This window comes from Furipterus horrens, unplaced genomic scaffold (assembly GCF_987537825.1).
Source record: "Furipterus horrens unplaced genomic scaffold, mFurHor1.1.pri manual_scaffold_2, whole genome shotgun sequence".
Taxonomy (NCBI): domain Eukaryota; kingdom Metazoa; phylum Chordata; class Mammalia; order Chiroptera; family Furipteridae; genus Furipterus; species Furipterus horrens.
The window spans coordinates 163135456-163153419 of record NW_028327172.1 but is presented as its reverse complement, the minus strand read 5'-3'; the positions used below and the strand labels follow the sequence as shown (position 1 = coordinate 163153419).

The following is a 17964-nucleotide window of genomic DNA, read 5'->3' as shown; positions in this document are numbered from 1 at the left end:
TTTCTTGCTCTACCTGTTCTCCTTCTGTCACCCCCATGATGCGAATGTTGGTACACCTGATATTGTTCCAGAGGCTTCTTACAATACTCTTATTTGGGGGGACTCTTTTTTCTTTTTGCTGTTCCGATTGGGTGTTTTCTGCTTCCTTATATTCCAAAACCTTGATTTGATTTTCTGTTTCATCCAGTCCACTATTGATTCTCTATAATTTATTCTTCATTTCAGTTAATGTATCCTTTATTTCTGACTGGTTATTTTTCTCTGTGGTTTCCATGTCCTTTCTCATGCTGTTGAAATTCTAAGTTTGTTGAGCACCCTTATAACCATTGTCTTTAAACTCTGTATCTGGTAATTTGCTAGCCTCATTTATTTCCTTCTCTGGAGATTTCTCCTGATCTTTCATTTGACTACTGTTTCTTCATCTCATTTTGGCTGCTTCTTAGTGCTTGCTTCTATGAATTAGATAGAGCTGCTACATATCCTGGACTTGGTTCAGTGGCCTTATGTAGTAGGTGTCTTGTAGAGCCCAGTGACATAGCCTTCCCAGTCACCCATGCTGGTGGCTCCGGGGTGCCCACAGGGTGGGCTGTGTGCACTCTCCTGTTGTACTTGAGCCTTGGTTGCTGTTGGAATGTCATTAGGAGAGACTAACTCCCATGCCAATCAGCTGTGAGGACAAGCTGTGACTACAGAGGAGTAGTTGCTATGCAGGTGTCAACTCTTTAGAGCAGGACTTGCTTCAGTGGGGCTTTGGTGCCCATTGAATCCGCACCTTGAATGTGTAGCTTGTGGAGGTGATAGGGTGGTAATCTGGTGTGGTCTGCAGTTCTCTACCAGGTGCACTGGCTCTGGAGTCTCCTGGGAGGTGCAAGATCAGCCATGGCCTGTGCCTCGCCTGGGGCCACTCAGCAGGAACTACAGAGCAATGTGCTGATGGCTGCTACCCTTGCTGGGCTTGGAAATGCCCAGGGGAGGGCAAGCTACCAACAAAGGCCTGATGCTGCTAGTACTAGGCCTGGGGCCACTTAGCAAGAAGTTCTGGGTATGCAGAGGCCAGACACTGCTTCAGATATTTTAGGGAAGTTCGAAGCATGAGGCAAGAGAGGTCATTTATATGGAAAAGCCACTGAAATGGCTTGGGTAGGCCCACAACTTGATTGAAGTAGGATTTCAGGGAATCACCAGGGCAGAGCAAATAGTGCTAGTGAGGTTGATGGAGACTCAGATACGACATCTGCCAGTACGCTCTGTGGGAAAGGGCTCAGCAAAGGAACAAGGGCCTTTGCCACACTTCTGTCTGGGAGAAAGCTACCCCTCCAGCCTTGACCCTGAAACCAGGCAACTGAGTTCCTTCCTGTTATGTCCCTGGTCCCTTCCAAGCTGTTGCCCCATTGCTGGAGCTCAGAGAGAGTTAAGTCTTCGTAAGTCCACGGACAGGGTCTTGAAGAGGAACACTTGGGACTCCAGCAGTCCTTCTGTCTCACTCTGCTACAATCCCCGCTGGTGTTCACAGACTGAAGCTATGGGGATTGCCTTTGCCAGCATGGGAACCGTGGGCTAGGGGGTTCTAATGTGGGCTTGGGACCCCTTGCTCCTTATGGGGACAGCTGAGATATCCTTTCCAATTTTTAACCACCATGCACAAGTATGAGGCCAGCCTGTTCATGTGTCTGCTCCTCCTACCTTTTTCTTCTTTATATCTTTAGTTGTAGGCCTTCTGTTCAGCTATATTTCAGGTGGTTATGAATAATGTTCTATAATTTTGATGTGGTTGTAGGAGGTTCCAAATACTGTTTATCTATGCCACCATCTTGTCTGAAGTTTCAGCTAAATACAGTAACATTTAAAAGTGAACATACACCATGACCATATGTGATTTTGCCATAAATGCAAGGATGGTTCAATAAAACAAACAAAAATCAATGAACGCACTATATTAATAAAAGTAAAAACACATTATTATCTCTGCAGTTGCAAAAAAGCCTGACAAACTCCAAAACTGTTTCATGATTAAAAATGTCTTTAACTGAGTAAAGGCATGCCTAAAATCTAATAGCAACATCATACTTAAGAGTGAAAGACTCAAAGCTTTCCCCATAGAATCAAGGGCAAGAGAAGGATGTATGTTCTTGCCACTTTTATACAACAATGAACTGAATTTTCTAGCCTGTTAATTACGCTCCTAAAGTTGATCTACATACTCAACACAATCCCTGCCAAAATCTACCTTTGTGCCCTGGCTGGGTGGCTCAGCTGGTTAGAGCATTGCCCTGTGCACCAAGAAGTTACAGGTTCAATCCCAGGTCAGGGCACATACCTACATTGTGGGTTCGATTCCCAGTCAAGACATGTTTGCAAGGCAATCAATCAATGTTTCTCTCTAACATCAATATTTTTTCTCTCTTTCTCCCTTTGCTCTGTAAAATCAATAAACATACCTTCGAGTGAGGATTAAAGATTTTTTTAAAAATCTACCTTTTGTGCAGGAATTAACAAAACAATCCTAAAATATACACGGGAAGATCATGGACCCAGAGTAACCAAAACAGTCTTGAAAATGAAAAAGTTGAAGAAGTCATATTTACTCATTCTAAAACATACTCAGCTGAAGTAATTAAGGAAATGTGTTACTGGCATGACAACAGACATAAATCAATGGAAGAGAATTAACAGTCCAGACATTAACGGTCAATTGATTTTCAATGAGTACCAAGTAAGTTAAATGTGGGAAAAGAATAATAAGATTTTTCAACAGCTGGTGCTAGGACAACTGGATAGCCACATGCAAAAGAAAGGAATGAAGTTGAACCCTTACCTCACACAGAATACAAAAGTGAACATGAAATTAATGTGAGTTAAAACTATAATAGTCTTAGGAAAAAAGACAGGTGTAAATCCTTATTTTTAACATGATTAGGCAATGGCTTTAGATATGATATCTAAAGAACAAGCAAACAAGGAATAAGGTAGTCATAGAAAGATAAATACCACATACTTTCACTCATATGTGGAATCTAATGAACAAACTAAACTAACAAGGAAAAGAAACAAACTCATGGATAGCGAGCAGGATGACAGCTATTGTTGAGGGAGTTAAGGAGGTAGGCAGAACAAGGAAAAAGGAAAAAGGACTCATGGACATGAACAACTGTGGTGATTGCAGCAGGGAGGGGAGTATTAGAGGGCTAAATGGCAAGAGAAAAATACAATAAAAAAAAGAAATAATTATATTTCTTTATATTATATTATATTTCATTATATTAGCACAGGCTGTCGATTCATTTAATAATAATAATAAAAAAAAGAACAAGGAAAAAATAGGAAATTAAAAACTTTTGTGCTTCCAAGGATACTAAGAAGAAATTAAGACAACAGTAAACAAAATGCAAGAAAATATTTGCAAATCATATATCTGAGTCTAGAATCCAGAATATATAAAGAACTCTTTGACTTCCGGCCAAGATGGAGGCCTAGACTGACACACTCCGGCTCCCTCCACAACTAAGAAGGAATACAACTACCGCAAAACCATAAATAACCAGAAAGTAAATGGAAGTACAACATACAAAGTTATAAAGAAGTGGTGCTCCTCCGGACAGGTAGGAGGGGCGTAGCCAAGGAGAAGAGTTCACGCTGTGTTGTCTGCGGCAGCAGCAGTGATGGAGGCAGAACAGCGGTAAGCACAGACACCCATATTTAGGGGGAGGCAAGAAGTGCCTGGGGAGCACCCTGGCTGCACACCAGACCCATCAGCTTATGATTCTAAAGTCGGGGAAGGCAGACCTTCATTGCCTTGGACTGTGAGGCCCGGAGAGGGTGGGGACGGAGGAGGAAGCTCCTGGTCTCTCAGTAGAGAGTGAATGGCAGGAATCCATCTTGCACCCCAACTCCCACAAAAAATGCCACAGAGTGGTGAGACAGGACGCCTGGTCGTGACAAGTGCATGGGGCTCTGCCCCTTACAGCGTAGGAGGTGTGACAGCCCTGCCCAGGAAGCAAAGGTAAACACAAAACAGGATGGCACAGATCATGATAGAGAGCCCGTTGACGCAGCTGACCAGCCAGCAATTATATAATCTAATGAAGCAGCAGATAGGAAATCTTTCTGAGGCTCAGTTCAGAGCTTTGCTTATAAAAATGCTTACAGACCTAACAGCAAATCTTAAACAAGATGGGGAAGGAATGAAGGCTAGTCCTGCTGAAATGAACAAAAACACATATGAAACTAGTGGTGAGGGCAAGAAAACCAGGAATCAAATCAACAAATCGAACATAGGGAAGGAACAAACAGTCAACCAGTGCAGAAAGAGGAAACGAGAAGTGAGGAAAATGAGGAGAGGCTCAGAAACTTATCGGACAGCTATAAGCCGCCAACATCCGAATTATAGGGCTGCCAGAAGATGAAGAAGATGAACTAGAAATTGAAAAATTATGTGAAAAGATAATGAAGCAGAACCTCCCTAACTTGGGGAAGGAAACAGACTTACAGGTCCAGGAAGCACAGAGAGTTCCAAAAACACTGGACCTAGGGAGAACCATACCAAGACACATTATAATCAAAATGTCAAAAATTAAGGATAAAGAGAGAATCTTAAAAGCAGCAAGAGAGAAGAAGAGAATTACATACAAAGGGTTCCCAATAAGACTCTCAGCTAATTTCTCAAAAGAAACTCTGCAGGCAAGAAGGGACCGGCTAGATATATTCAAAGTAATGAAAAGCAAAAACCTACAACACGATTACTCTATCCAGCAAAGCTGTCATTCAGAATAGAAGGGCAAGGAAAGTGCTTCCAGAACAAAGTAAAACTGAAGGAATTCATTAGATCCAAACCACTATTATATGAGATGTTAAAGGGACTTGTTTAGGAGAAGGAGGATCAAAACTATAAACATTAAAATGAAAACTGCATCACAGGAACCAACAGAAGCTAGGGAATCGAAACAAAGGCAAACTAAATAGGCAACGAGAGTGGAAAAAGAACAATAGGTATGGGGAACATATTGGGGGGAGGTCAGCAGGGAGGTGGAAGGGGGAAATGGAGGGAAATGGTACAGTAATTAAGAAGCATAGTAGGAGGGAGTGGAGTAGACAGGAGGATGTTGAGAAGAACTATATGCACAACCAACGGACATGGACTAAGGGGGGGACAACTTGAGGAAGGGGGGGTCACTGGGTGGAGGGGAACAAAGAGGAAAGAAATTGGGACAACTGTAATAGCATAAACAATAAAGCATATTAAAAATAAAATAAAAATAAGTTAATTTGAAAAAAAAAAGAACTCTCACAAGAACATACTAAAAAATGAATTAAAGATTTGAATAGACGTTTCTCCAGAAAAGACTTACAAACAACTTATAATCACATGAAAAGAGGCTCAACTTTATTAATCATTAGGTAAATGGAAAATCAAAACCACGATGAGATATAACCACTTCTTACTCATTAGGATCGCTGGATTTAAAAGACTGACAATAGTAAGCACAGATGCTCCCTGACTTACATGAGGTTATGTCCTGATAAACTCATAGTAATTTGAAAATGTCATAAGCTGAAAATGCATTTAATATACCTAACCTATCAACTTCATAATTAGCTCAGTCTACCTTAAATATGCTCAGAGAACTTTACATTAGTCTACAGACAGGCAATTATCTTGAGTTTCATCTCAAGAGTAACTGCCTTCCTTTCTCAAAAGCTGGAGGTACAGATGGGTGTTTCGTGGAGGTGATGGGATTTTAAAATACAAACACAATATCCAAAATAAGATGGCAACATTGTACTTATTGGTTGTTTACCCTTGTGATCATGTTGTTGACTAGGAGCTGCAGTTCATGCTGCTGCAGAGCATCACAAGAGAGTACAGTACGGCATATTGCAAGTCAGGGAAAAGATCAATATTTAAAATACCATCATAAAGTGGAAAAATCATAAATCGAACCATCATAAGTTTAGGACTGTTTCTAATGTGAAAATGTGAAGTATCTGGAAACCTTATGTACTGTCAGTGGGATGATAAAAACAGTAAAACCATTTTGGAAAAACACTTGGCATATTCTTTAAAGTATTAAACATAGAATTACCATATGACGTAGCAAGTTCACTCTTAGTTTTATATCTATAAGCATTAAAATCATAGGTCCAAACAAAACTTTGTACACGAATGTTCACAGTAGTATTTTTCCTAACAGTCAACAAGTGGAAACCACAAGTGTCCATCAGTAAATGGAAAAAGAAAATGTGACATATCCATAAAAGGGAATATTATTCAGGCTTAAAGGAATTGACTATGTATACTTGTTAAAACATGGATGAATCTTGAAAACATTGTTAAGTTCAAGAAGTCAGACATAAGCTCTGACCGGTGTAGTTCCGTGGTTGGGCATCATTCTGCAAACTGAAAGGTCTCTCTGGTTGGGGGGATGTGAGAGGCAGCCTACCAATGTTTCTCTCCCTTTCTCTCTAAAAATAAATAAGTAAAATCTTTTTAAAAAGCTAGACACAAAGTCCACATATTGTATAATGCTATTTACATAAAATGTCCAGAATAGGAAAATCCATAGAGATAGAAAGTAGATTAATGGTTGCCAGAGGATGGGTAAAAGGGATAATTGAGTGTGACTGTTAACAGGCATGGTCTGTTGGAGTGATGGAAATGTCCTACAATTAAGATAGTGTTGATGGCTGCAAAAATTTGGGAATACACTAAAACGAATAAGTTTTACACTTTGTGGTATGTGATTTATATTTCAGTGAGAAAATATAATACTAATTTATTAACAGATCATGAGGTTCTACTTGTTTTGCACCCTGATTTCCTCTCTAGCCTTATGTCTAGTTATTCCATGTCTCCCAGCCAGACTGGTCTTTCAATTCTGCAAAAAAAAAAAAAAAAAAAAAAAGAAAGAAAGAAAGAAAAAAGGTTTATTTCAAGGCCACTGTATACTATTTTACTTTGCTTGGGCAGCCTTATTTTTTCCTATTGTCGCTAATTTCTACTCATTTTTCAGATCTAGTGTAACTATCACTTTTCTCAGAGAATATTTTTTTTCCAATCCTCTCATTATGTACCATACTCCTATTACCAGATAACAGATTCCCTTACTGGGTTGGCCAAAAGGTCTGTTTAGTTTTTTCCATAAAGTGAAAGACACACTGTTCACCAGTAACTTCATTGATTTGGATATTTTGAATGTGTTGGCTACCTCCTGCTACTGGGTTCTAGTGGGTATAAGCCAGGGGTGCTGCTAAACATCCTCCACATGCATAAGACAGCCCACAGCAAAGAATTATTTGGCCAAAACGTCAACAGTACCAAGAAACTTCACAAACCACTTTTGAAATGTTCTATCAGTCACAGCACCTTTTCCACACACTGCACAACTCTTTGTTTTTTTTGCATTTCAGTTGCGTTTTTATCTTTCTTGAAATAATAAAGCATAATATGCTGAAAATATTGCTTATTTTCTTCCATCTTCGATATTAAAATGAGTTATTCAACGACCTGCCATACTAAAGCAATTGTTCCTAAGGTCTATTCCAACTTTAAAATTATAAGGTTCCACTCTTTTCACCTGAAACTGTATATAACTAACCAGATACTACAATTCAAAAAACTAATAAGTGGGCCTACAAAGTCACTATATATAAATGTTATAAAAAGGAAAGGGCAAGGAAATTGTCACCCCATTTTAGGAAATGTGCTAGCTGGAATGTCAGAACCACCTTAACACTTTCTACTTACAGTTAATGAATCAGTTTTCCAACTTCTTGCTAACTAATGCTATATAAAGAAACATATATATAACACACCAATGGCTCTGTCCTTTGTAATATAGGAAAACATTTAGAAACCAAAAGTAACACCCTGGCTGGTGTCTCAGTTAGCTGGAGTGTCATCCTGTGCCCCAAAAGGTTGTGGGTTTGATCCCCAGTTGAGACATGTATGGGAGGCAACCTATTGATGTTTCTCTCTCAGATTGATGTTTTCCTCTCTCCCTTCCTTTCTCTAAAATCAATAAACATATCCATGACTGAGTATTAAAAACTTTTTTAAATCTCAGATACTACTACTTCAATACCCCTATCATTGAAAATGTGAAATCACCTCAGATGGGAAAAATCAAGGTTCCTTTTTTCTTTTTCACAAACAACTCAATTATAAAACCCTATAAAACTATAGCCAGCTGAAAATAAATAATTTTTAAGATGGTTGGCTTTCTGACAGTTACATTATTTGGAACAAGTCAGATGCTACTAGGATTTCACGGATATAGAAATGTAAAATATGTACAAACTACAAGAATCATCCTGGAATCAGGGTAGTTGGAGATTTTTATGTTGCTTCAAGATTTAAATTGAAAACCCCAAATAAAGTTTCTTTTCATGGTGGAGAGTTTCCAAAGTACTAATCACCTCAGATGTTTTCATAACCACTTAGGAGTTCTAACAGGTAGTGGTATGAAATCTAATTCCTTAAACTAGATTTGATTTTCTCTAGACCAAGCATTCTCAGAAAGAATGACATAGCCCCAAGGCATTCAAAATTGGTACTGGGAAGAGTGGAACAAAGAAAATATCATTCTTTAATGCATAAATTACAGGTATACATACATTATATAAGCAGTATATCTTTGACATTGACATTTCACATGGGAGGGACAATTAGAAAAAGATTTCTAAAAGTATTCCTTTAGGGTGCAATAATGAAATAAAGGTTCAGAACACTGCCCTAGATGAAATGTAGTGATATGCAGTTAAATCTTCTCAGAAAATATGGTCATTTGTGCTAGAATAAGCTGGGAAAGGAATCACGACACATCGTATAGTTTATGATTTATCATAAAACGTTATACTTTTGTATAGCATACACTTGAGAAAAGCCTCCGTTAAAAGGCTAGATTACTTCTATAACAAGTGTTTGTTCTCCACTTTGGGCAATCTAGAGTTCCCATTTTAGATTAGACTTGATGTGTTTTGTCCCAGAAGTTCTAAGATGATGTGGTATAGTAAAAGTTAACCACATTCATATTCATTTATCACTTTATATATATATGTATATATATATATATAGTTAACCAGTTATTTGCCTACAAAAAGCTTATCATCATTAAGGACCTCACTGTAACCAATTCTCAACTACAATAATAGGGGAAGTTTAGGTACAAATTATACTAAATTTCAAATGTCACAATGAAAATACAAACAAGATCAATTATCTTTTATTACAACGATACAAATAATTATCTTCAACTAAAATTAGTTATTAATTATTGTTTCTCCTTTTTCTAAAAGTAATTTTAGAATAAAATAACTGTACCTTTTGTGTAAACTTAGTGGCCAAGATGTTCAAATAAGAAAGTAAGCCTACATTTCCTTTTTTCTTTACACAATACTGTCTTCTGCCTGTTTTTCAGTGGAAGTATTAATGAGTAACAGAATAGATTGAGAGAGAGACAGAACTGAAAAAGAAAGGGAAAGATAAAATTCTAAATATTATCAAGGGTGTTCAAATTTTCAAATTTTAGGAAATGGGATCTTAAGAGTCTGGCCTCTTTTCCTGTTTATAGAGAGGTAAAGATTAAAAAAGAGGTGACTGATGAAGAAAGCAAGGGACAGAAAATTCTCCTACCTGAAAATATCTCCTTCATATATCCTAAAAAATGTATATAATTCATGGGAAGGCTTAACTTATTATGTCTTATATTACTATATCCACAAATAGCAAAGTCTGTGTTAATAAACAAGTTATGGTTAATCAGGACCCCAATATACACAAATATAAAGGCAGTAAGATATAAGGACTTACTGTATTTCATGGGATGATAGGGGCTAGACAAAGTATTATCAGATTTAGGGAAAATTATGCAACATTTTAAGGAAGAGGTAAGTCTTGAAGGATAGCTAGGGAGTCCCAAAGAAGCTGATGGAAAACATATGAAGAACACCTTTGGGGAACATGCCCAGGTTGGATGAAGCACAATGTATATGACAGACAATAGGTGAAGATACAACTGAAAAGACAGAATAAGTAAGAATCATAAAAAGTTGCAAATGCTAGCAATGACAATATTATTATAATAACAGTATGAATATACATAATATGATTGACTGGTATTAAGTAGATAAAGTAAAATGTCATGATCACAATTATACAGTACTTCTGTAAATAAGAACTAAATATCTGTAATGTCTTCGTGATATAATTGAATAGGAAGAGTAGCTCTTGACCTTTTGGGAGGTGTGCCAGTCCAGGTTCTGTTTGTCTTTGAATCTATTCTTCCTTCTTCTCCTGCTCTGCACTGTGTGACAGGAAATCTGACCCCACACAGGCAATGTTTCCTAGGCTCCATGTCACCTGGCTACTGGCTGAGTTTAATAAATGGGAAGCACTGGTGTTTAGATTGAAAGGCGGTTGGAAGCCACACTTTTTCCCCTCCCACTCTCAGTCTGCCTTGGTAGAATCTCCTCTACGACTATTGCTCCCTTACCAAATCTACCTTCCATTTTCCACACAGTAAACCCAGTCTCTGGGTTGCCTCATCTCTCCTGGTCTTATCTTGTCCTATCTCAATGGCTTCCAGCTGTTGCTGCTACATTCTGATTTAGCTCACCTAAGCTGCTCTTCTTAGCTTTTTCATCACCAGTGTAACCAATTCCCTCACTTAATCCCTTTATGTTAAATACTCATATTGGTTTCAATTTTCCTAAATGGATGCTGACTCTTACAGAAAGGAACAATCCTATTTAGGAATCTAAAAGACTCTACCTGCACATAAACCTTTACAGATAGTTTTAGGGGATCCCAGAACCACTGAAGCCTGCCCATTAATCCCAGATTAAAAATACTGAATATAAAAGAAAAGACAATTTCTAGAAAAAGATTCTAGAAGGGGATAAGATTATTACAGAACAATGTGAATGTAAATAAGGCCACAGATCTGTACACTCAGAAATCGCTAAAATGGTTAAATTTTGCATGTTAAAAAAAAAAAAAAGGTAAGTAAACACTCAGCTACAATAAAACATGGTAAGTGTATAATAGAAATAATGTACAATTCCGTGGGAACATTTAAGAAAGTACTAACTATACCTGCTGGAAGAGGTTTCAGAGATTATATCTGACCTGAACTGTGAATGTAAGAATACTAGGAAGACAAGGAGAAAAGCACTGGAGGCAGAGGGAACAGAATATAAAGGAAAAATTGGTTAAACTGCAAGTAGTTTGGTATGCCTGCTGCAGAGGGCAGATGTTAAAAAGTTGAGATGAAGCAAGACAATTCCACAGAGCACGCTGGATGACATACTGATAAAAACCAAACTGGTATCCAGAGGCAATAAACAACACTGATATATTTTGGCCTGTGAAGTACTTCAAGAAATTCCAGCAAGGCAACAGCTGGCTATAGCTGAGTAGCAAGGGCTATTCAAGTGTAGTGAGGTGTAAAAGTCAGTGCAGTATGTTGAAGAACAAAAAGTAGGGTAAGGAAATAGAGCAATTAAGTAGAATTTATTGTTCTTTGAATAAATTTGACTTGTGAAAAGGTGACAGAGCATTAAATAAAATGTAAGGTGAGGTGTAGGAAAGTGTTTATAGTGTGTGTGTGTGTGTGTGTGTGTGTGTGTGTGGCTAAAAATCCTAATTATGTGAACTCTATGAGGAGAACTTCTCTATTAGCATTTGGCACTGTCTAGAACATACCAGACATCCAAAGATTTGCTGAAAGAACATTACGAAGAAAAGGGGGCAGCAAGAGAAGGACTGAAGATGGGGAGTACTTACAAGAGAAGAACCATGAATTAATAATAGTAAATATTTTAAGACACTAAGTTTTGTAATTGTAGATCTTTATGTGATATGATCTTCAAGACATATAATGCTAAAGAGCAGTGAGTGTGGGGAGACTTCTTATATATATTTTTTGTACAACTTGAAATTTTTGGTAAGTGCATAATTGTTTCAACTTTAAGAATATGAGGTGTAGTGCTAATGCTTTAGGCAGATTTTGCTTTGTAACAGTAAAAAAAATGAAATGAAAGGCTATCTGAGAAGCAATGACAAAAATCCAAAAGAGAAGGGAAGTTACATTGCTAAGACATGTGGCAATCAAAATGGAATGTGAACGGTTAGTTTCTATGCACTGAAAAAAAGTAGAAAGCAGAACAGTTGGCTTGTACAGAATAAAGACTCACAAGTTGGTATGAATTATTCCAGTTAAAACCATATTGCTTTTGTAACACCAGTGGTCCTTACCTTGAGAGTGATTTTGCCTTCTAGAGAACACACTGGCAACATTTTCTGTCACAACTGGGTGGGAGTTGGAAGTGGAATGCTAAAGGATAGAGGCCGGTGATGCTGCTGAACACACCAGTGCACAGGACAGTGCCCATAAGTAATTAACTGGCCCAAAACATTAACAGTGCCGAGTGTGAGAAATCCTGTTGAACACTGTGGTTACTTAAGTGCATATGGATTAACAAACTGCCAAAACTCAAAAATTCTTAAGCAAACACTGCACAGAGGAAAAAATTCAAGTAGGTCAATGTTATCATAAATACTGTGAAAGTCTGCTTTGGACTGGTTTACATGTAAGCCTAATATAATAATTACAAGATACCTTTTTCTCAAAGATATAGACACAGATTTAGGTTAACTACTCAATTCTGATAAAGTAGGCAAAAGATGAGCCAAACATTAACAAAATATTAGTTTAAACTTAAGCCATTAACTCAGCTCTCCAAAAACGTATGACAGAACCACTACCCTTTAATATTTCCTGCAAAATGTATCTATCAAGAGCCTGTGCACAAACAACATTTCTTTGGACAGGGCTCGGTATTTTAAAAAGAAACAAAACAAATGGGTTTTCCTTACAATAAAACAATAGTAGTAATAATTGCAGACACTATGGGAAGTTTCATCAGAGATGTTTACCATATACTTTCAGGGATATTGTATATGATGTCTGTAAATCATTTGCTCGAATTTTGAGTTGTATGTGGCTCTCGCTCCCAACAGTACAGTCCTTATTCTTTCAGGGTACAAACAACAGCAAAATCTGTTCCCACACAGACAATACACCTTGACAACTGGCCCAAGGAACTAAGTCTCCACAAATGAAGAAAAAATTAACCAGGACTAGTAAAGAGAAAGATCATTTCCCATGTGAAGTTTCCTGCTTATAAAAAATAAACAACGAAAAAACCCACGCAAACAAAAACCCAACCAAACAAAAAACTAGAATTGCTTTTTAAAAATTTTCAACTGCTATTTCAAAACTCTACACTGGACTTTTTGCGGTGGGTGGAGAGAGAAGCACACACCATTCGCCCCAAATTCGTAGTTCTAAAAGCGAGTTATCAAGGGTTTCAGGAAGGTCTTTCCACAAAGCTGGGTGCCTAGGAAGTCCTCATTTTTCCTATTTTAGCCCCAGCCTTCACAAGGGAAAGTGTACGCAAGGCTGAGAAACACGCAGCCCGTCTGTCACGTAGACAACTCTCCTTCAAAGGTCCCAATTAAGGGTGCAGGCCTGACTTGCCGTCCAAACGCGGGCCTCAAGTGTCCCACCTAAGCTTCTCCTCAGCGCTCCCCCAGCCACGCAGCCTCTGAAGAGAAGAGCATCCACACACAAAGAGGCTTAACTGCCCGAGCCTCCGGCTGAAGAACAGTCACCGCCAGGCTGAAGTTGTCGGCGGGGAGGCAAAACCCCAAAGCTTCCCCACCCTGGGAAAACCTTTGGCCCCAAAGGTCCTTCCGCCCAGCTTAGCTGGTCCAATATTCCTCCCTCCCGCATCCGAGCTTACCCAATACCAGCCGGGCTACGTCCGAAGGTAACAACATAATCGAAACCGCAGGAAGAACAGCAATAAGAAACAAGGTTCTGGTGGAAGCCAACACAGCAGCAGCCACTGCGCCGCATCTCCCAGTTCCACTGGCGGCACTGAACCCGCGGCAATTTGTCCCGCCTCTTTCGCTTCATGCCAGCCAATCGCTTCCGCGGAGGAAAGAAAGGCGCCGAAATGAAACCCGCCTCCTTTCTCCTTGAAACTGTCGTCATTTCCTCCCCCATATTTTGAGGGGTAAGGTTGAAGGGGCGGAAGAGGTGGGGTAGAAGCCCAGGGAGTCGGAGCCAAAGGGCAAGCAGCAAAACGCAGGGGCGCATGCCATTGGTGAGCAAGGCGCAGGCGCGTGGCCTTAGGCCTGCCCAATGTTTTGGGGGAGTGAGGCCTTGGAGTGGAGCTCCGGAGACGCTGACGCGCATGGGCAGACGGTGCCGGGCGCCGCTCAGCCTTACTTCTTCCTGCGGAGACTGGCACTGCGAGGTCACGCTGGGTTTGAACCGGAAGCGGGAATAGTGCGTGCATAGCGTGCTGGAACCGTCTGCGGCCGCGGGCTACGGTGAGTAGAACGGCGATTTGGGCTGCAGCCACCGTTCCCTGAAGAGATTGCACCTTGGCTGTCGGAGTCCAGCGGTAGGGACACGGAAGCCTGCACCTGGGGAATTCAGTCGTTTCCGACCCCTTCGGCTCCAGTCTCCAGACACCCAATCTCAGGACTCACCCAGAGCGGCCCTTATCTCTACACCTCATCTTTTCCAGGCATCCTGTTCTCTCCCGCCCTCGCCGAGCCCCTAGCTAATTTAGCCACGAACCTTATTCTAAAGGCCCTGAACTGAGCCTTCTTGCGCGTCCAGATTTAACTAGATGACTTGACTGATACCTTTCCCCACCCCGCTCATAATGTTTTAGTCAGAGAGCATCTGTTGAAGTTTAAACTACAGTCGCGCGGACTCTGGAATCACTCTGCAGGAGTTAAAAATGTGGCCATCTGTGTGACTTCGGTATACTCTCTTCCTTGGGATGATCCTTTTCTGTGGTGGGCATTCAAGAGCGTTCACTGCTGTTTTTTGCCAGTCACAGACTAAGTAAAAAGAATTAAAATTCAGGATGATAATGTGATAAGAAGAGTACTGTGATAGTAGAGGGGTCAATGAGGTTTTGTGGAAAAAGCCCCGGACAATCAATTCGGTTTGTGCAGAGACCTCGCAGTGTTAAATTGCCCTAGAGGATGGTAGGAGCTTTCTGCAGAGAAAACAAAACGCATGTAGAGGCACAAAGTGTAGAAGTTCCCTGAAGCTCAAAAGTGAGGTCTGGTATTGAATGAAATAAATTTGGGCATTTTCAACATGTCGAAGTCATAGGAGTGGATGAGATCACACTGGGAGAACATAGAGTGAGAAGTAAGGAGACAAGGATGTTCTTTCAGCTTTGGGTGGAAGAAGAAGCATCAAGCTTAGGAAACGGAAAGGAAGTGAATAGTGATAACTCCTAATGATAATTCATTAAGCATGTGCTATGTTCCGTGCACTGTTAAACACGTACATTAATCCTTACAGTACTTTGTGCCAGTATTATTTTTCATTTTATTATTGAGAAAACTAAGGTTGAGAGAGATTAGCTAACTTGTCCAAGATTATACAACTTGTAAATAGCAGCATCAGTACAATCTTGAGTACAAAGCCGACACCCTTACCACTGGGAAAGAGTGGCATGCCAAGGGCAGAATTCTATCCAGAAAGATGGGATTTGGCATCGTTGTCAAATTCTGCAAAGGGATCACCATTGAATTTACTAATTTAGAGGCTGTTACTTAAAAAGTATGTATCATTTAATTGGATGTTGGGAGTGAAACCTAGATCGTTCTGAGCGCATTAGTTGAATTCAGCTTTAACTAGTGACACTGTTACTGTAGCCGACTACTCTAGTTCTTTTTGTTTTCTTTTAGTTCTTCGAACATATCGTGCTTTTCCATCTTGGGACCCTTAGGCTATGCTGTCTCCTTCCCTAAAATGTGCTCTAGCTCTTTCTATGGTTGGCACCAGTTCATTCAGATCTTGGCTTTATTGTAACCTGTGAGATGTATTCCCTAACAATTTATCAAAAAGGATCCTTTCTATTATTATGTATTTGTTTCATGTATCACAATTTGGAATTATGCATTTATTTATCAGTGTACTTGTTTACTGTCACTCTCTCCCACTAGTTATGACTCCACAAACGGAGGATTTGTGTCTATTTGGTTCATTATAAGTCTAGACCCCCCCCCAACCCCCAACATAGTACCTTGAACACAGAAGTTGCCCAGTAAATACTGTTGCATGTTTCAATGAATGAACATCTCCTGTTTATGTGGGTAGTACTGAAAAGTTTGTTTTCTTTTTTTTTTTTTTTTCATCTTGTTCAATCATGTTCACTTTATTATTGATAAAATTTCTTTTTCTTTTTTTTTTTAATATTTTTTATTGATTATATTGTTACAACAGTTCCAATTTTCTCCCCCTTGTTCCCCTCCCCCCAGCACCCCCCTCCCCCAGCAATCCCCCCAAGTCCATACCCCTGGTTCGTAAAAATTAACTATCCCCCCCCTCTCAAATATTAGGACCCTTTGTAATCTTGTAAAGGACAATGGGCGAAGGTCTCAAGCTCCTCTAGCTGCTTCAGGCTGGACATGGTCGTCGTCCTACCTACCCTTGGGTCCAGAAAACCCTAATAAGAGTGGGGGTGTGGAGGGGAGGGTGGCCTTCCCACATGGGGAAGGATCGTGCAGACTCCAGGTCAGTTGGCTGCCTCCGGTCAACGGCGTGCTTGGTTCAACAGGCTGGTGTCCTTGTTGTGTTTCAGTCATTCCTCCCCGAGTTTGTTCCTCCTGGATTGTCTCCTTAACAGGAGCGAGCTGAGAACACTTCCTACTCCGCGGCCATCTTCACTTTTCTTCGAAAAGTTTGTTTTCTTGAAAGTAATCAATCTTTGAGAAATGGACGGCGAGAAAAACAAGTTCAGAAAAAGCCACAGCTTAAAAAAGTTTAGAGTTGCCTCTTCCTGGAAGTGTCACATGTTTAGTAAACATGCATTTTTTTTTCACATTACAAATAACATCTTTAGTATATTTAGAAATAAAGGTGCCTACTTTTATGGTTCTTTGAATATTGCTAAGGTGTTTTATTTTCCTTATTGATTCAATCAAGAGGACTTTAAGATTGAGCTAAAAGGGGGAAGAGTGCTTGATAAAACTATAAGGGATGGAAAATAAAAATGACAGTCCTGTAAAGAAGTGTACAATCAAATGAAAAAGACTATCAAGTAAATAACATCTTGTTACCCACAGCAGAGTAAAGGAGATTGTAATAGAGATAAAGGGGTCAGAATACAACCAATGAATACAAGTGGAGAAGAGAATTAGAACTATTTGTCAGTGAAATAGGTAGTCTTATTAGGTAGTTTGCTTTTATTCTGAGTGTTTAAAGAAAGGACAATAACTTCAGAAGGGATTTCTTCCTTTGTATGAAGATGGGGCAGGATCTCTCATTTCCTCCCACTTTTAAGATTCTTTGAGATTAAACATGGGGAGAGAAACATACATAGTATATATAGATGGATGGGAAAAAGACTTTTCCTATTTTTCCTCTTGAAATATATGTATGTGTAGATATCACAGACATAAATGTGTATTTTTCTCTTTATTAACATTGTATAACAGAAACAATGCTTCTTTATAAAAAGGCTCAGAAATACTAAAATGCTTTTCTTATGTAAGATCTTTTTAAAGATTACCAAAGGAAGATTTGATTATATCAGAAAATCTAAATGGAGGAGGGCTACTGCAGTGGCATTAAAGTACAGTGGAATATAATTGACCTTTGACATTTGTAAGGGATATCATTATAGCATATAATTTACTTTTAAAATAAGAATATCACTTTCCTTCTGTTTTTATGTATTAAATGAGACCCATAAAGCCAGTTAGGATGGAAGTGGTAGGCAAGGCTTAATAGCCCTGATAGCCTCCTGCATATCAATTCTAAAGCATAAGCAATTTAAGCTTTTGGCTGAGCTATATAAATCATTACGTAGAAGAAAAGGTGCTTTTTTAAAAAATTTTATTTGTTTATTTTTAGAGAGATGGGAAAG

The 17964-nt window shown here is 39.3% G+C and overlaps 2 protein-coding genes across 3 annotated transcripts in view; one reads left to right on the top strand and one right to left on the bottom strand.

Annotated features, from left to right (window-relative positions):
- LOC150019851 (protein NPAT-like) overlaps positions 1-13901 on the bottom strand; it is a 61306-nt gene extending 47405 nt beyond the window's left edge. The window contains exon 1 of one of the 2 annotated variants that reach the window (XM_090266709.1): positions 13801-13901. In XM_090266709.1, the coding sequence (XP_090122835.1) occupies positions 13801-13837 (37 nt within the window). In that variant the 5' untranslated portion in view covers positions 13838-13901. The remainder of the gene's footprint in view (positions 1-13800) is intronic. The other variant, XM_090266708.1, reaches the window with a different exon arrangement.
- Positions 13902-14266: 365 nt separating this feature from the next.
- The window catches only part of LOC150019847 (serine-protein kinase ATM-like), a 174450-nt gene continuing 170752 nt past the window's right edge, over positions 14267-17964 (top strand). The window contains exon 1 of the mRNA XM_090266710.1: positions 14267-14395. The gene's annotated coding sequence lies outside the window, so the exon portion shown is untranslated. The remainder of the gene's footprint in view (positions 14396-17964) is intronic.